This window comes from Phalacrocorax carbo, chromosome 5 (assembly GCF_963921805.1).
Source record: "Phalacrocorax carbo chromosome 5, bPhaCar2.1, whole genome shotgun sequence".
Taxonomy (NCBI): Eukaryota; Metazoa; Chordata; class Aves; order Suliformes; family Phalacrocoracidae; genus Phalacrocorax; species Phalacrocorax carbo.
Genome location: NC_087517.1, coordinates 61,628,113 through 61,646,344, shown reverse-complemented (window position 1 = coordinate 61,646,344; position 18,232 = coordinate 61,628,113). Strand labels below are relative to the sequence as shown.

At 38.8% G+C, this 18,232-nt stretch overlaps 1 protein-coding gene and 1 long non-coding RNA gene across 9 annotated transcripts in view; one reads left to right on the top strand and one right to left on the bottom strand.

Annotated features, from left to right (window-relative positions):
- The window catches only part of SYT9 (synaptotagmin 9), a 70,708-nt gene extending 65,465 nt beyond the window's left edge, over nucleotides 1-5,243 (top strand). The window contains exon 7 of one of the 3 annotated variants that reach the window (XM_064452782.1): nucleotides 810-5,243. In XM_064452782.1, coding sequence (XP_064308852.1) covers nucleotides 810-899 — 90 coding nt within the window. In that variant the 3' untranslated portion in view covers nucleotides 900-5,243. The remainder of the gene's footprint in view (nucleotides 1-809) is intronic. The other 2 variants (XM_064452783.1, XM_064452781.1) reach the window with 2 other exon arrangements.
- LOC135313513 (uncharacterized) overlaps nucleotides 1-18,232 on the bottom strand; it is a 252,953-nt gene that overhangs the window by 151,947 nt on the left and 82,774 nt on the right. The window lies entirely within an intron of this gene.

Sequence of the window (18,232 nt, the reverse complement as noted above, 5' to 3'; positions counted from 1 at the left end):
AATGCCATAAGCACCTAGTATGCTGAGGCAGGGAGTTCGCAGCCTCTGTGCCTATACTTTATGCATCAGAGTGCAGCCATGTTACTAGAATGCAGCTGAGGACTTTACCCACTTGGTTATAAGCACTAAGCCTAGGCAGTTCCATAAACAATTGCCAGGCAATAGAAAGATTGTCCAAAATGGCAAAAATACCACAGTCTTGCCCTGTCTCCATAAACAACTACATTTACTGGTGCCTGGAGACCACAGCAGCACAACTGCAACAGGGAGACTTTTGAGTGCTCACAGGCTCTGTTGCAGTGGGAATGTACCATGCCTTTTCAGAGCATGGGTGCTGCCAAAATACAAGTATGCTGTGAAAGAAGATCAAGCAAAGTGGGGGAGCCCTGTCTATATCTTTGTGCCCTCAACGACAAGCTAGGTACTGGCTGAAGTGCCACACTTGAAATGCCTACCTGGGCATTTGGGAGCTGGGTTTAGAAAACACATCACCGAGCTCTCAGCTGTAGTCAAACATTGATAGGAATGTCTTGACAAAGCACATGAGGAGTAGTGTAATGGTTACTATTTCCCAGAATACAAGAAGTGTCTCTTAGCAGAAGTTGTCTACACCCTTATATTCAACCTGTCTTCCCTCTTTGATAAGTTTTATTGCAGCCAGAGCCCACAATTAGGTTTTGACAACTCTTCCCTTTTTACAGGCATCCTGTTCTTTTCATACATGCCTGGCTAACTTCTTTAGATTTCATTACTGTGGATTGCTTTTCACATCACTGAGCTAAACAGAGACATATTTTTTTCCTTCCCAGGAATCAAGTGGGGGAGGGTGTCCAGCGCATCCAGGCTGTGCAGAGAAATATATACACAGCATATCATTTTGGTTCCTGAATCAGGATTAGACTCAGCGAGAGCTTCTGGAACCTCTGTGGCCACAGCCATAGGACCCTGAATATTTGCTGAATAGGACCCTCAGTCTTCTACTGTGTGAAGAGCTATTGGTTTCATGTAGCGTAATGTTATCCACTTGTAGCATTAATTCTCCAGCTGACACTATTGCTACTGTTAGATTATTTGTATGGTCGTAAGCATTACCCAAGTTCAAGTCATAATTTCTGTTCATTAGAATAACCCAGGTTTTACAAGCAACCTGATAGCAATGAAAACCAACAAGTATTGGGAACAGCAACAAATATGGTTCTTGTATTTGCAAAAAAGGTGCAGTATCATGAAAATATAGCTTTCTAAATATTTTTTTATCAAGAATGATTGTCATCAGACATTTATTTTTTGATGACAAGTAGCATCCTCAGTCTCAGTTGGTGCCTCCTTTCACCTTACACAAAAACAAATCAATATGGTTCTTTGCAGAAACCCTTCAAATCTGAAATAAAGTTCTGTTGGGTGAGAACAAGATATATATGGTATTTGTAATGACAGTATGTTCTTTTAGAAAGAAGATAGCCATCTGTATAACACAGAGGCTGTTAGCCCTCAACCTTTGTAGATGATTTTCCAGTCAAGATTTCTAAGTTGTGTCCGTGACACTGCAAAAAGTTGGAAGCTCATCACAGGTGGCTATGCTCTATCATACACACAAGCACACACGTGCGTGCACATGCACACACTCACACTCACAGAGTCATTTTAAAATGCTGTTCCAAATATATAGTGCCTATGAAGACTTTCTTTATTTGTAGTAGAATTAACAGGGCTATCTTACATGATGGTATATTGTAAATGCTGACAAAGTCTGACCATTAAAAAAAAAAAAATCAAAGCACTGAACTCCTGCACATAATGAAATCTGCGTCCCAGAACAAGGGCCCCTGGGATAGATTTTTGCCACTTATTTAGCCATGCATGGAGCTCTCCCTTCCTTCAAACTTTTCTAGAGAGAATTTTATTCACGTTTTTACATGGGAATTTTTATTTTTAAAATGCAAATGCAAAGTATGGGTATTTTATATAATCTAGTTGCCTGCTACGTACTTACAGATAGGGACCCCGTCTCTTTACATACAGTTCAGATAAGTTTATGTGCACACACATTGCTTCGTATCTTGTATGCGTTGAATGCTCACCAAGCATTTTGGGTTTGCAGTTTTGCTGACACAAATATGCATGCATGAATTGAAGAAAATATTTGAAATGTTGATCCAAATCTGAAAAATTACTTTTATAACCTATCAATTGAGGATATTCCAGAAAATCAGAATTGCTAATGGGTAAAGCACAGTTTGGCACTTGCAGGAAATCTTGGATCTGTTGTAAATGTGTGCTGCAGCTATAAAGCAGAAGTTCTGTAAGTACGGTGGTTTGCAAAAATCTCATGGCACAGCCATAGGTCAATACAGCTACCACACACAAGGATACCCCTGGCAAAGTAAACAACTCTTCAAAACCTGTCCAAGCAAAATTTCAGATGGGAACTGGGCATTTCCAGAAGAACAAAACATACAGCTCAAAGGGGCATCAGCTGAAAAGCAGTATCATTATAATTGCCAGTGATATTTATTTTATTACCATGTTGAGTTTATTTAATGCTCAAGGGTCTAGCATGAAGAGAATGATTTTGATCACAGTTCTCTTACAAAAAAAAAAAAGTAAGAAATTTCTGTTCAGTGAGCATTTAAAGAGGGATCCTGTGCACCTCAAAGACTTAGGGATGAGGAAGAAAATATAGTGTTCTATTAAAATCTCCTAATTCTTGTGCACTCATGACTTGCAAACTGTTACTCAGGCTGTGACATTACTATGTGCATTTTACAAATATCTGCCTTATCATAGCAGTGCATATGTGGAATGATACCTATTTTCTATATTTGGATACTTCACTCTTCACCTTCATACTCCACTTAACCAATGCTATTCCCTAGACCTGAAATATTTTCATGTTACGGTTCTGGTGGGCCAGTACACTGCTGCTGTCTTTGGACTGTAGCACCATAACACAACAGCACATTAGAAGGAACAGAGGATCTACTGCTACCAAATCAGCTGGAAACCCAGAGAAAACTATGATCCCAACACTGTTCAGTCTTTCTTTTCTGAACTATGATTCTCAGAGGTAAATTAGTAGAAGGCTCACAAGAATAATTTCAATCTGCAACCCTCATTTGTTTTCTTATTTCTTGTGAATGCATAATTATACTGTATGACAGGTATTGAAATTCTAAAACAGAAAAGGAAATCCCTTAGAAATGCATCTCAGCAAGATTTTAATCCCACTTCACTCATTAACAATGTGCTATTAAACTGTTACTTTTAGTTTTCCATAACAAGTCACAATTTCAAATGTTGCTTTATGAAAAAGCAGTGAGTGTCAATGGGAAAGCCTTCCAAGCTATTGACACTGAGGCAGAGTGTAATGGGCAGTTGTGTGATATCCCATGCCAAAATACTCACAGCACAAACCTTCTGCAGTTGAGTGCTCAAATATTTCTTTATCTGTTTCCACTGGAATCACAAGATATTGAAAACCTCTCTGTTCTCTTTGGTTTCATTTTCCCCTGTAAATAATCCTGGCAGTGGACAAACACACATGCATCTCAATCCGGGGAAGCAGGGACTACCAGACACTTCAGCTTTCTATGCCAGTGGATCCATAAAACAGCAAAGCAGTACATGTGAGAAATTTGTTACATAGAGGTCCAATTTAACTATCAGCAGGGGAACTGCTGATTCAATACAAAGTGAGCTGACAGCAGAGAGTAACACAAAAGAATGAGAAATAAGAGGTTATTTTAGTCCCCCCCCTTCTTGAGGGGATAGTTGTTGGGTTTTTTTTTTGTTGTTGTTTTTGTTCTTTGTTTTTTGGTTTGGTTTGGTTTCATTTGTGTGTTTTTAAACACCAAACATGACATGTAGCTGTATTAACATGAGCACACAAAATCAAAGGTACAAATACATGTTTATCACTTGGCAACATTAGAGCACTGAGGGGACCTATTTGCTATTGAAAAAAAAAAAAACCTGCAAACTCTCTTTTAGTTGAAAAGTAACAAAAAATAAACAGGAAAGGAGAAAAAGGACTGGAAATTCGGTTGAAAATTTTGCTTCACCCAATTAGAAATCTATTTGAAATTACTTTATGCATTTTGTTTGAACAGAAAGAAGTGAAAAAAATTAGACTAGGTGACTCAACCTGAAGGGTCATCAATTAAATCCTTTCTTCCCTTTAGAACAGTGCATTGTCAAATGATTACATCTCAGTATCAAGTGGGAAAACAATGGCTTTCTTATCTACAAGGAAAAAAGCATGTAGAGAAAGTAATCCGTAATACTGTAGAATTTAATAGAAGCCCTCTGTGCTGGGAAAAATGGCAGCAGGACAGACTTTGAATAGAGTCACCTTGATTCTTGCTGTAATTAGTGCAAGGCCTTGCTTGAGACCATAACTCTGTTCTGAAGTGACAGCCTTACAATATGTGAACCCAGCTGCGCGAGGTGTGAATGATCTTGTAAGGGCACTGCACATTCAGAGCCGAATAGTTTCAAGAGCTGCCTTTACAGTTAATTTCTAATACAGTGGGTTGGGCAAGGAACTACAGCTGGAAGTTCTCCAGGGTCCTGCAGTTCTCTGAAAGGACCTCCATCTCCTTGAAGGTCCGTAAAGTGCACTAATCCAGATGGCCGTGATGGACACTGTTCAGGAAAGGTATCACCAGGACATACCTCAACTGCTGACCGAACACAGCGTACATGGCACAGAGGGGAAGATGACATGAGGATTTGTAAGCATCTGGGCTGTTTGTTTGTTTGTTTTGTCTGGGTTTTTTAGTTCCTCCTTCTTTTGCTCAAACATAGTCATTGTAAAACTGGAATGTTTTACTCAGTTGCATGCTGGCCAGCTGTCATTTTTAATATCAGTTGCAAAGGTATGTGAAGAGAGGTGTGTTGTTTTGGTATACTTTTGTTTTTAATAACACATGAACTTTGTACTATGCTTTATTATTTCTTGTTCAATAAATAGTCCTGGTATCTCTGTGTTTCATGTCTAATTTTGGAGAGCAGAGCCATACCTATACCAAGGCTCTCTCAATTAGGTGGGCATTTTGTTCGTTTAGTAGAAATAATGCATGATTCCTTTCGCAGTGATGGTTTGAGGGACAAAAAATTTCTTAATTTTATATGTATTACAATCTTCTAAAAACAGGTAAAAATGTACTGTGATTTATTTATATAAATCTAGTCTGAACAAATAAGTTTTGATCTTAATAAAAACTCTGTAAGAAATTGTGCAATTGTAATTTATTACTATTTTGTATTAAATATATTAAAGTTCAATTCATTATTCAAAAAGACAGCAAACATTTCAGAAATGTTTTAACTCAGTTATTCTCCATAGAGAAGCTAGAAGGCTGATTGCAACAGGCTGTTAACAAACTGAAAGTGAGAAGTCAAAGGCTGAGAATCCTTGCTGAAAAAGCCTAATCAATAGCAAATAAGACATCCCACATAACATTAAACCCAAGAAGCCTAGTGATCCTGCACAGATAATACCCAGTGAGATGAAAATTAAGGGAGATACCTTGTTAATAACAAGCTTTACTAGCAGCTTTACTTTTACTAGCATTCCACAGGGGGAATGACTAGTGAGGACCTGCAAGAAATTCTAAAAAGCACCTGAAGTGAGGGAACAGGAGTGCGAGTGCAGAGTGATGACCCTGAAGAGCCAAAGACATGGGCTGTTACAGTAAGAAATCAGTAACTCAGAAAGTAGCAGAGATGCAGAGGACTGCTGAACCTCTGCATTTACAGACTTGATCAAGTTGGCAAAATTTATGACTCAAAGAATCACAGAATCACAGAATGGTGGGGGTTGGAAGGGACCTCTGGAGATCACCTCATCCAACCCCCCTGCTTGAGCAGGCACACCCAGAGCAGGGGGCACAGGAACACGTCTAGGCAGGTTTTGAATGTCTCCAGGGAAGGGACTCCACACCCTCCCTGGGCAGCCTGTTCCGCTGCTCTGGCACCCGCACAGGGAAGGAGTTTCTTCTTACTTTTAAGTGGAACTTCCCGTGTTCCAACTTGTGCCCGTCGCCCCTTGGCCTGTCATTGGGCACTACTGAAAAGAGCCCAGTCCCATCATCCTGACACCCACCCTTTAGATATTTATAAGCATTGATGAGATCCCCCCTCAGTCTTCTCTTCTCCAGGCTGAACAAACCCAGGTCTCTCAGCATTTCCTCATAAGGGAGATGCTCCAGTCCCCTGATCATCCTGGTAGCTCTCTGCTGGACTTGCTCAGGCAGTTTCCTGTCCTTGTTAAACTGGGGGGCCCAGAACTGGACACAGTACTCCAAATGTGGTCTCACTAGGGCAGAGTAGAGGGGGAGGATGACCTCTCTCAGTCTGCTGCCCACACTCCTTTTAATGCACACCAGGATACCGTTGGCCTTCTTGGCCACAAGGGCACGTTGCTGGCTCAGGCTCAACTTGCTGTCCACCAGCACTCCCAGCTCCCTCTCAACAGAGCCGCTTTCCAGTAGTTCAGCCCCCAGCCTGTACTGGTGCGTGGGGTTGTTCCTCCCCAGGTGCAGGACCTTGCACTTGCTCTTGTTGAATTTCATGAGATTCCCCTCGGCCCAGCTCTCCAGCCTGTCCAGGTCTCGTTGGATGGCAGCACAGCCTTCTGGTGTATCGGCCACTCCTCCCAGCTTGGCATCATCAGCAAACTTGCTGAGGTTACACTCTATCCCATCATCCAGGTCAGTGATGAATATGTTGAACATGACTGGACCCAGCACAGACCCCTGGGGAGCACCACTAGTTACAGGACTCCATAAGTAACCTTTCCAGGGAAGAAAATACTGTGGCGTTTTGTACCGCAAAGTAATTCCATTCATGTCTGATAATATTGTCACTGAAATCTGTCACGGTGGGCCCTAGCAGGTTTATAATATAAGCAACATCCAAATTTTTATAAGACTTGTGGTGTAAATTCTAAGCAAAATAAAAAATGTCTCTCTGCCTTGAAACAGAAATCAGTAGATTGATCGGGGCTGAATCCTTCACCTGCATGGCTCGTGCAAATAGGCGGTTCCAACACTCAGAATCAAGAGCCAAAATTGTCCCTTAGTAGTGACAAGAGGAAAGTCTATTTCAAGCCTCTGGTTTTATCACCCTGATGGGTATTCTAATATTGCCATTTAAACAGCATCAAATAATTTTCTGGCTATACTTACATATTTATAATTTCCAAATTAATTAACCACATGCTTCAATCTGGTCCACCACACCATCCAAAAGGTCGCAGTGTTAAACCACTTAATAAGTTGCAAATAATATTCAGTGAATTTACGTTCCAATACAAACACAAGTAGGAAAATCTGTAAATGTTCCATAACATAAGATGTGCCCAACCAGACAGTCTGGTTCAAAGAGCCTAACTAAAGCAGCTTTAATATTAAAGAATCATTTAGAAGTGTGTGAAATGCCAATAAGCCAGCTAGCGTTAGGTCCTTACCCAAAGGAAAAACTGACAATAAAAATATCTTTGTTGGTGAAACCATTCTTAATAATAACAACAAAATTCTATACCAATCCTTCATAAAGTTTTTTAATTTTCAGTTCAGCAGACAGAATTCTGTTTCTGGACTGTTACTATAACCAAATCATTTATATCCTGGTAGCTGACACACAAAAAAATATCTTAAAACAATAGATTAATAGAGTTTAGCTACATTAGGACTACAAAAAAAAGAAATACAATTTAAAAAACATCTTTTAAAAATGCAACAGTTTTGGATCTTTTGAATGACTCTCACCTTTTTTTTAAAAAAGGTGATAGTTCACTACATAAAAACAAAACTTAAATCACTAAAATACTTTTGACAAATAATTGTGTAACCTAGCTCAGAAAACAATTCCAAACTCATCAATCAGTCTTGTATCTTACTGAAACTCAGTTCCAAATATTTACCGTTCTAGTAGAAATACCTCTTGCTCCTTCCAGAAAACAATCTTTTGATCATACTACTGGTACTTCCTTACTTTAAAACCTCAGCTCTCCAAACATGATGGCATTTTACTTTCAGTTCAAAGTGTTTTAATATATACCATGTGTTTCAGAAAAAGAACATTAGAAGTCTTTGGTAAGTCTGGCCCTGGTCCCCTCTCCTCAGTTACCCTTGAAGAACCTCACCAGCTTCTGTCTTAGGCAGGCCAGACAACAACATACATAATTGCGATGTTCAAATAACTTTTAAAAGATTCTCCATTTTAAATTTAATTACATATTACATATTACAAATAAATAAATCTTTTAAATCTAATCAAAAAATGAATTTGGGAGCTACAGGAACTGCAAACATCTTTAAGTCTTATGGATGTACCAGTTAGGAATATAAGTACATTTTTGGTCAATAAATAAAATACATTTAGGCCATCATAAGTGGTAGAAGACTCCCTGAATTGGTACCATGCATCAAAGGTAGCAGAAACCTACTGTACGCCTGGGATGATGGTTATGCTCACTTCAGCAACACACAGTTCCAGCAATGGTAATTGAGAACATTTTACTACTATGGATGGTTTCTTCCTCTTGGTAGCAGGAGATAAGGTTTTCTGTCATATTTCCCAAATTAATTAATTTCTGACATTTTTATCCAGTTGTTTGCAAATGTCCCAAGACTTCTTCCTTTTCTATAGTATTTGAAAAGTTAAACTGGATTGAAATGGAAGTAGGAATTCTCCGTATATCACTGGAGCTGAATCTCCTCTCTGTGAGAAAGGACAGGAAGCGATTTCCTCCTACCCTTAACTTAAATCCACTTAAATTAAAATTCATTCCTCCAAACACTGCCAAATAATAGGTTGAGCTCACTGAAAAAAGAAATTCCTCCCCTTCATCAGGAGCATCTTTAGATTTGGCTGTGGGGTTCTGCTGAATCGCTTTTTCATTTCCTCCATCCTGTCTGAGAACTGGAGTGTTGTTCTCTCCCACTCCCCTTTCTGCTATCACCCTGCTAAGGCACAAAAGCATATTTCAGCAAAAACTTCAAAATGTCTGGAGCTTTCCAGACAAGATCTAAGATGCTTTGCTTTGGAAATTCCCTTGCAAGTAGAAATAACATCTAAGTTGCATCTAGATATATGCCCAATAGATTTTCATTTTAATTGTCTACTGTTTTCACTTTCTTCCCACTTCTGATATCTACCTTTTCTTCTCCTACTACTCTTTCCTCAAAAGCTTTCCCTCATCATCTTTTCCTCAGTGGTTTTTACTAGACAGATGGCTTCGATCATTCTCATTCTTTATATATAAGAAAACTTTCCTGAACATGTTGATTTCTCCTGCAGTTTTCCTAGTGAAACCAGGTCCAACAGAGACGGCTGGCAATGAGCTGTTACAACCTCTACTCACATTTTGTCTGCTATTACCTCACAGCAATAACATTTTCATTAGGAAGGTGTGTAGTTTGTCTTCAGGTAACAGATCAAAAGTGCAGGGATATAAGGACCGCTACAGAATGACAGAACATGGTAGAATAAATTGCCAGATTGAAATTTAACGAGTTAATAGTAATAGCCAGGCCTGAAACACTTTTGATGAATGTTGCAAAATGCAAGGTGACAGCAAATCACAAAATCAATAGCTACTCATGTCTGTTCCTAAAGACATCAAACATTTGTCAATACATGTGAAGTTTGAAAAAGTACATTAATAAAATATTTCAGGCCATAACATAGCCTGAAATATCAAAGCATTCTGAGAAAAGTAATGTTCAGTAACACAGTAATGTTTGCTCTCAGCAAATGGGCAGATGAGAGAGCTGTGCTTAGAAAAGTTGTTACCATAGGATTCAGGTGAACTGGCATAATACTTATGCTATCCAACTGCCCAAATAAACCAAAGGCACAGCAAACTTTTAGTTTACTGTCTTTAAGAGAAAGGACCTCTAAAGAAAGGAGATTTGGATTTACTACTCTATATTAATTTCCTTTCCCCTTTGCCATATCCTGCACCTTCTGAGATCTGTTTCAAAAAGGTTAATAACATGAGGCAAAGTGAAAACCCTGAAATATCTAAATCATTTGTTTGGGATGCTTGAGTAAAAAGCACATTTCAGGGGGTAAGACAAGTCAGCCGCTCTTCAGCGTGGGAGGAATGTGAAGCATCATGCATTTAGTACTAATGATTGCTAGCTACTCACAGAAGTAAAAGAATTAGCTGATTTTCTGTTCTGCTGTCAAGATCCCATCAGACATCCTCTTAGGTATATACTTCTGAATAGCTTCTTGGAACCAAGCATGGAAGAACATATGTACAATATGCACGCTCATATGCCGTACAAAGAATAAATCCCATATGTACACCAGAGAAATATTTGGGTACATAGTAAGCCATGGAAAACAGAACTAGGGAAACCCTGAGTCAGGAAGGCTGAGTCTATTTTGCTCTGGACAAAACTATAGCTGCTGTATAATATGAGAAACACCAAACCAGCTTACAGCCACCACTGCCCTTCTCTGCTCAGTAGGCTTCCTGTAAGAACATAAATATCATATCAGACCTTTGCTCATGTCTCCTCTCATTTAGTCCTTTGTTTTACAGATAGAAACATATTAAAATAAAGAAAAATGCATCTCAGTAGTTTCTTTATGCATCATTCAGAGCAGCAGATGACAATCAAGCAAGATATATGAGTGGAAGAAAATCCTTAGCAGCTGGCATATTGGCTTAACTTCCTCTCAATTCTTTCCTGTGTAGAGTAAGCCAATCAAAGGAAAGAGATTTAAAGCCAGTCCCACATGAGCTGACTCTATGATCAGCCTCAACACCACAGAAACAGCCTACCTTTCAAGTTCATAACGCATTCCTATAGCACATTCTGAGACAATTCTCCTACCTGGCTCTCCAGAACACAGGTTTCACTTTACTTGTCCTGTACTTAAACCAATAGGTATAAAATGAGCTGCTGTAAAGGAAGGATGAAAGTACCTTGGTATATCACCTCCATTTTATATGTGGAGTGCAGGAGCACAGAGAAAATAATATTAACATATTCATTCAGGTGCCAATTCAGAAACTAAGGGTGTGGGTTTGCAATCTCGGAGGAGGTTATTCCTCAAAAATAACTTCTGCACAAGCACGGATACTATGCTAAGAGTTCAGTATCCTCCCTCTAAGGAGAGGACTCTGGACACAGAATGCAAGGTGTGATGAATCATGAAATCTGAAACATACATAACTTGCTTAGCATTGTATAGAACTCTTTGGGAGAAGCAGGCACAGAGCCCCCAAGTTACTGCCTTCAGCCAGGAGACCCTGCTTCCTCTTTGGAGAATTCCCAGCCTGGCATACTATAGCCTTCCTGTTGCCTCAACAAACAAGGCAGCAATCTACTGACTACCACGCATCCTTCATTACTTCAGAGAATGCAGTCTGCTTCAAATATGGCAGGAGCATGGGGAGCAGAGGTAGCATATGACATTATTTTGTTCCTAAGCTGCAGTATGGCTCTTATCCAGAATCTCCTAACATACTATCACAGGAAGGCCTTTCACAGTGTGTTAACAAGCCTCAATTTTTATCAGGAAATAACTCACCCTGACTCTTCCAAGCCCCCAAATACCGACATACAGTGATATTTCTGCAACACAGTCTGCAAATGAAACTGAGATTTTTGACCCCGAAGATTCAACACAGAACTTAAAAAAAATAATTCCACCAAAACCACTGTTATGCTCCATGACAGTGAACCCAGATAGAGATTATTATAGTACTCTTATAGCACTTCATGTGACTATGCATGATGCCACATTAGCTTAAGTGACTTCATCTTTCTGCCTTAAGTGCTCCAGCTGTGGGAATTTTTTTTGTTTTTATTTTATTTCCAAAATAAGTACTATGGGTGTACTGCAGACTGTGCCTAAAATAGCATCTGGTTTGTATTTACTGTCTGAGACCTAAATTACAAAAACCTGTCACTCCATGAAAATATATAGTCAATGAAATGATCTTCATGCAGAGTTTGTCTGCATGCTCAACCGTCAGTTAAATCATCACCATCTGATCCTGCTCATCAACGGAATTTCACAGATCCCCAAATTCCTGAGCCTACAAAACTGTTTCCAAGTGAAAAGTTACCACATTTATTGAATGACTTAAGAAAACCGTACTACTTCTATGGAGAGAGGGCTACAAGCAAAGCCTTTTAGCTCTTTTCTCAATGAAAGGACGTACAGTTGCCAAGTTGCTAATTAAGGTGTAAAATAAAGTATTGTTTCTACACTGCAGGTAGATGGGATAAAGGTTAATTCAACTCAAACCTATGTGCAATGCTGAGTCTTGTAGGGTACCACACCAATCCCAGTTGATTCTGCTGTCACAACTTCAGTCTGGCAGTATAGCTTTTGTACTCCAGAATTTTGCCCAGACTTCCCAGTTTCTACTTTCACTGATGTCAGTTTTTTCCCCCTGCAACTGGCCACACACATCTGACACTCATAAAACTTTTGAGCCCAATTCTTCATCCTAATATGCTTACCAAAGGAACTGGACAGTAGAATGCTAGCAGAAACACACATCATCTTTGTGCTGCCCAGGGCTTTGTGTCAGACAAACTTGAGGAAGTGGTGTACAATTGAAGAGCCTAAAAATATGCTTGGTGTCTTCTTGATCTCCTTCCACCAACTGACACAATTTCTATGCCAAAAGTGACAGCTCAAAACCACCATAATGCCAGGGATGCTCTCCAGGGAGTCAGCGGAGAACTCGGTGTTCCCTTTTGGGGAACTTGTGGAAAGAATCACCAGATTAGAGTAGGTGGGAGAGGCATGTATTTTTCTCTGATGGGCCTTTAAAGCCTTCACACCACTCTAAGTGCCTTGAAGCTGCTGGGAAAGCTGTGTGAGACATTTTTTTCAATTTTTCCCCTTATGCTGCAATGTCTTAAATACAGAGCATCTCCGACACAAACACTTCTTTTTCTCCAGTGTAAAGAATTCTTCATCCCTTTACTGATAGCCAAAGGAAGGTACCTGAAACAGGAACTGTTATCCAACTTCCTTTAGTGTCATTCTACTGACTCCAATTTTGCCGCAATTAGATTGTGGCAAGAAACCTGCAAAAAACTTCAACTATGTGGACATTTTATTAATTCATTTCAGATGAAACTAGCTACCCAGTTTACTTTTCAACAGCTTGGACAAGAGAGCCTGGGAAGTCAGCTGGCCTGCTGGTCTGGGTTTTCAGCTACCTAACCCATATTGTACAGCTAAGGGGAAACGATAATTATAAAGGATAGCATTGCTGAAGTCACTAAATTTCTGTTCTCTGTCAGCTGGCAAAACTGCTTTATCGTCACAAAACTACTTCAGCAGAAACCAGGGACTACATATCTATCTTCGAAGAAATGATATTCTGATCCATTTTAGTACTTACATCAAATGTTTTCCAGCAATCTGCATAGCTACTTGAAAAACACACATCTCAGCAACAGAAATGTGAACAGAAGTCAGTCATAGGTTTACTTCTAAAAGCAGCAGCTAACTAATGCTCACTTGCTATGTATAGCCTGGCCCATGCTAAAAAGAACTGACAATTTCATTTACAGCTGTATCCTCATTTAGTAAGAGATCAAAAAGCTTCAGGACTATTTCAGACTTTCCATGATTGTTATTATTATTCAGTACTTATATTCTGGTAATTCTGAGAGGCCTGTCAAGCTAAGCATTCCAAAAAAGCCTGACTTATTTCCAGAGCAATAGCTGAAGAAGCAATGCACCAAGCATGTGGAAAGTGAGTGAGTGAGGTTTGGGTAACACAAATAGGGAGAGACACTGGCTACTTACATGCTCGTGGGAAAAGGACTTAGTATGGTATGGCCAAGAACCACATAACTCTGGATCATTTTGGGGGGGACAATAATGTGTGCATATCAGCCTGCACCATCAGTGGCCATTAATACTAATGAACCACAGATCCAAGATGCCTAGTCCTTTTAATCTGAGTCACTCTGAGATACTCACCCAAAAGCCAATCAAGTGGATGGGATTTTGGTTGGTCTTTTTAAAAAAGTACATCCACCGCTTGTACTGTACATGGGTGTTTCATTTTCCTTTTCTTTTATTTTTCCTCTAGATCTACAAATAGAAAGTTTTAGCTTATTACAGTTCCATTTACTTCAGGATTTCCTGTACACTCAGACAGAGGTCCCTGAATAGGAACCCACTGTGGAGAGTCCAGAGATGGGCACTCAGAACACCACCAGATTCACTCTCCACTCATTTTTTTTCCAAACTGTGTTGAATCCTTCTAGATCCTTCTAGAATTGGCTAGTAATGATAAAAGTAATAATAGCAGTAACATTTTTGATCTTTCAAATCTGAAGCATCTGAGTGTTCCCACAACATATATATACATGGCATCACTGGAGGGGACTAGCATTCTGGAAGAATGCACTAGGCACAACAACAGCAGGGACACAAAGTAATACCCCATTTCCAGTATCAGCAATACAGAGACTTCAGGGCTTTGCAATATTTCTTTTGGTCTATCTTTAACTATTTATTATAACCTTTATTTGCTAGGTAATCCTAGAAATTATCTTTAATGCTATCTTTTTTAATTACATCAGTCATAAATCCATTTTTAACTTCCTGGTGTCATGAGCAATGGACATCACTACTGATTATGTAGAGGATAGTGAACAAATCAGGCCAATGAAGGTGACCTTCTTCCATCATGCATTCTCATATCATTTGCCATATCTCTGAAAAAAACCTTGTATCACGTCTCTGACAGACAAAGGTTTGCATTTTGCTGAGCTGGATGAATGAATTCCAGCATCACTTTAGACAAATGATTGCAATCAGATATGCGTATTATGCCTTTGGTCCCTGATATTTTTTTTGCAGTACTTACTCTGGGCATTCCTCTTCTGTGCCGTGATTTCTATCCTGGAAATAAAAGCTAAATTCATTTCCCTTAAGCCAATAAAATGAAAAACACGGGACATATTCTAGGAAATACTAAGAAAAGTACTGTGTAGGTCTATTTCTCATCTCCAAAATAATCTTACTTCACTCATCCTTTTATGAGTAATCTCTTCCTTTCTCTGCCACCCTGTAACTCCTTTGGCTGCACATACTTAGCAGGTTTTCCCTGGGTGTGCGTATTTTCCATCAGAAGAGTATTTCTCCTACAGACACATAGAATTTATTAAAAATCTATTCCGCTAATCATGTCTTCTCTAGCAAAATGTATTTCAAAGGATCAGCCATTTTTCTTCACCTTCTCAGCAAGAAGTAATGTTGCGCTTGTTCCTGCTGACTGCATCAGAAAAGTCCCCCAGAATAACACCTTTATAGGATGAATTTTGCATGGCTCATTCATACAAATGGGAATATTCATACAAATTCATATGAATGTTGTTTGAAGCTCTAAGCCTTAAACATAACCATGGAAATGAAGATCAATGAGAGATCATTTCCAAAAGGCACAGCCAGGAGTCTGTTTCTAGTATTTCCTATCACTGAAACTGGACTTTAAATTAAGTCTCAAAGCTTAGCTCCAGTTCCAAGCCTATCCTTAAAAGTTCTTAGGTATTTACACTGCGGTCAGCCCCAGTGCTGCCTCACATGTATAAGCTGCTGTCCACAAGTTCAGCTGGGATACTGTTGGATGGTTTTACTTCTGTCAGGGTGATGAAGCGGACAGGGTGCCAGTAATGGAACAAGAACACAGACTTTCATTTCTTCATTTATGGTGTTGGTTTCCATAAGTCTGAGTCATCAACCTATGCCTAAATTTCCCTCTCTGTAAATCAGGGATAAATATTTTCACCTGTGAAATATATCTAGTTATGTATATGACAGGGGCTAGAGTAGCTGAGTGACAGTTTGTCTTATAATTAAGCAAATAAATTTTATTTTTGCTTTATTAATCTAAATTACTCCTGAAACTAATTCAGAGAAAATGGGCATAGATTTTTAATGACCCACCATTATGTGTTCCCAGTTGCAAATAAGCCATCATTAAATTTCAAAAAACATTTGAAAAAGGAATATTTACAAAGCATAATAAACATTATTTAAGAGATTATAAACTTCAGAATTTTGTCAAGTGTATAATCCAAATTACTGGAAATGCCAAAGGACAGTAATAACAGAAATCCTAGAAATACTTGTAAACTTATAGAACAAAACAAAATGTTTTATTAGAAAATTTTTGTCATTGAATATTCTTTCCTAAATTAGCACTTATGATTGAATAAGGTCTGCCAGTGAACAGTCAATTAAATACAACTTCAGTAATTAATGTGAAAATATTCAAGCTAAGTTAGAGTTAAAATGAAATAGTAAAATGTACCACAGCTTGTAATTTTTTCTTCAGTAACAATATCTTCTACTTCAGATATTTTAACATATCTTTGCATAGCTATTTGCCTCTTTGCAGCGTTATGCAGTTATCTGGCATCAAATGACAAATACAACATATGACAATTATGAGGGGTGTTGTAATGAACGATCACTTTCGATGTTTCATGAAAACAGCCTCTTTGGAGTTAGGATGATGCACACTTCACAACGGGATGCTAACTGAAGATGAGTCAAACCAGCCAGGCATAAAGTAGATTTTGTAATACTGGTAGGTATTAACTAGATGTAGCCAGATGTGATGAAGCAAATATGAACTTCTGATCTGAATCAATGGCTGTACTCTTTTTTAATTGCAGTAGATAATAGAGAAATTAAAAAATATATGTAGGATCTACAAGTCCTTTATTAACTGGAGGTTTCAAACCTACCAGCTGCCACCTCCCAAAAGAATACAAAGCCCCTAACTAATGTGGTAATAGGTTAGACTATAATGTAGTAACAGGTTATGTGAGGAGAGTGTGGCGATACCATCCTTTTTTCTGAGGTTTGCAGGGAAGAAATTGAGTGGAGTGGCTGAATAAGTGAAAGAAGGAAAAAGAATTATAGCTGAGGTTCTGCCTGTTAACTGGAAAAGTCAAACCCAAGTTCTGGTCCATGATCTGGTCCCGGGCTGCTTCTGTATTTTGTTCATTGTCTCTGTCATATAAAATATAACTGAATATCCAGGTCTTCTTAAGTCACTGATTCTCCACATATAATTTTGGCAAGTCACTTAAAACCTTGGTATCTCACAGATCTAATGCTTTTGCAAACCTCACATAAATACCTTAATAGAGCAAAAACGTTCAAAACTGCCACTTTGGATTTAGGCACCTAAATTCCATCCAAATGCCTACTTCATGCATTTAAATCCGTTCTGATCATTAGTGACAAAAAACCCACATTTTTTTCATCAGTGTAACATGTTCAGCGTCTTTCCTTAAAATGAAGGTAGAACCAAGACACTGAATGAGTATCCCAGCTTTCACTTAGTTTCTGAGAAGGTATCTAAAGAAATCTGAGTGTTCAGAAATTAGAGAGCAAAATAACCTATCCATATTAGTTATTTCTAGACTTCAAGTGATTTTCATGGGATCTTCACATGATCTGTGATTTTTGAATTTGTGACTGTCTAATAAACTTTGGCTTTTCTCTTTGCATAATTTTAAGTGTTCAGTGGGTGTGGAGCTCTCACAGTGGATTCCATGGTGGTCTTGGGCTGTGCTGTAACCTTGTCACAGTCGTAACTTTGAAATGGCAAGTCAAATCCTTTGAAATGGCAGAATTAGAGCTGTTCTTTTATCACCTTCTGGCCATCTGCTGAGAAACAGAAAAACCATGAAGTGCTACTGACTCTGTCTAGTTTCTGAAGAAATCTTCCCATTATCTTTGCTAGAAGGCCTTTAGTCTAGACTAACTTGGAGTCTCTGCTTTTCATACAGCTATTGCTGCTTCCTAATTGTGGTGAACAGTGCCTGTTAGAGATTTACATCTGCTTCAGAGCACTGAGCTTGAGTCATATAGTCCTTCATTTTGCATGTAACCTAAAAGACGACAGCATTAGTACACTCCCTCAGTGATTAATAAAACATTATAGTCATGTTTTAGTGCACTTTTTATGCAAACAATGACTGCATGTTGCTCCCTTATAAAAACAACAACAACAACAAAAAGCCACCAAGCCCAACACAAATGTTTTAAATATATTCCAACTTCTTGAAAGGATAACCTATTTTACCCTCATTTAATTTCAAGCAAAAACATCTTTCTGGCCTATTCTTGCATCACTAACACTATCAGGAATATTGCTATTGACTACAATGAGGAAAAAGAATACCTAATTTAATACGTGCTTCAGTTT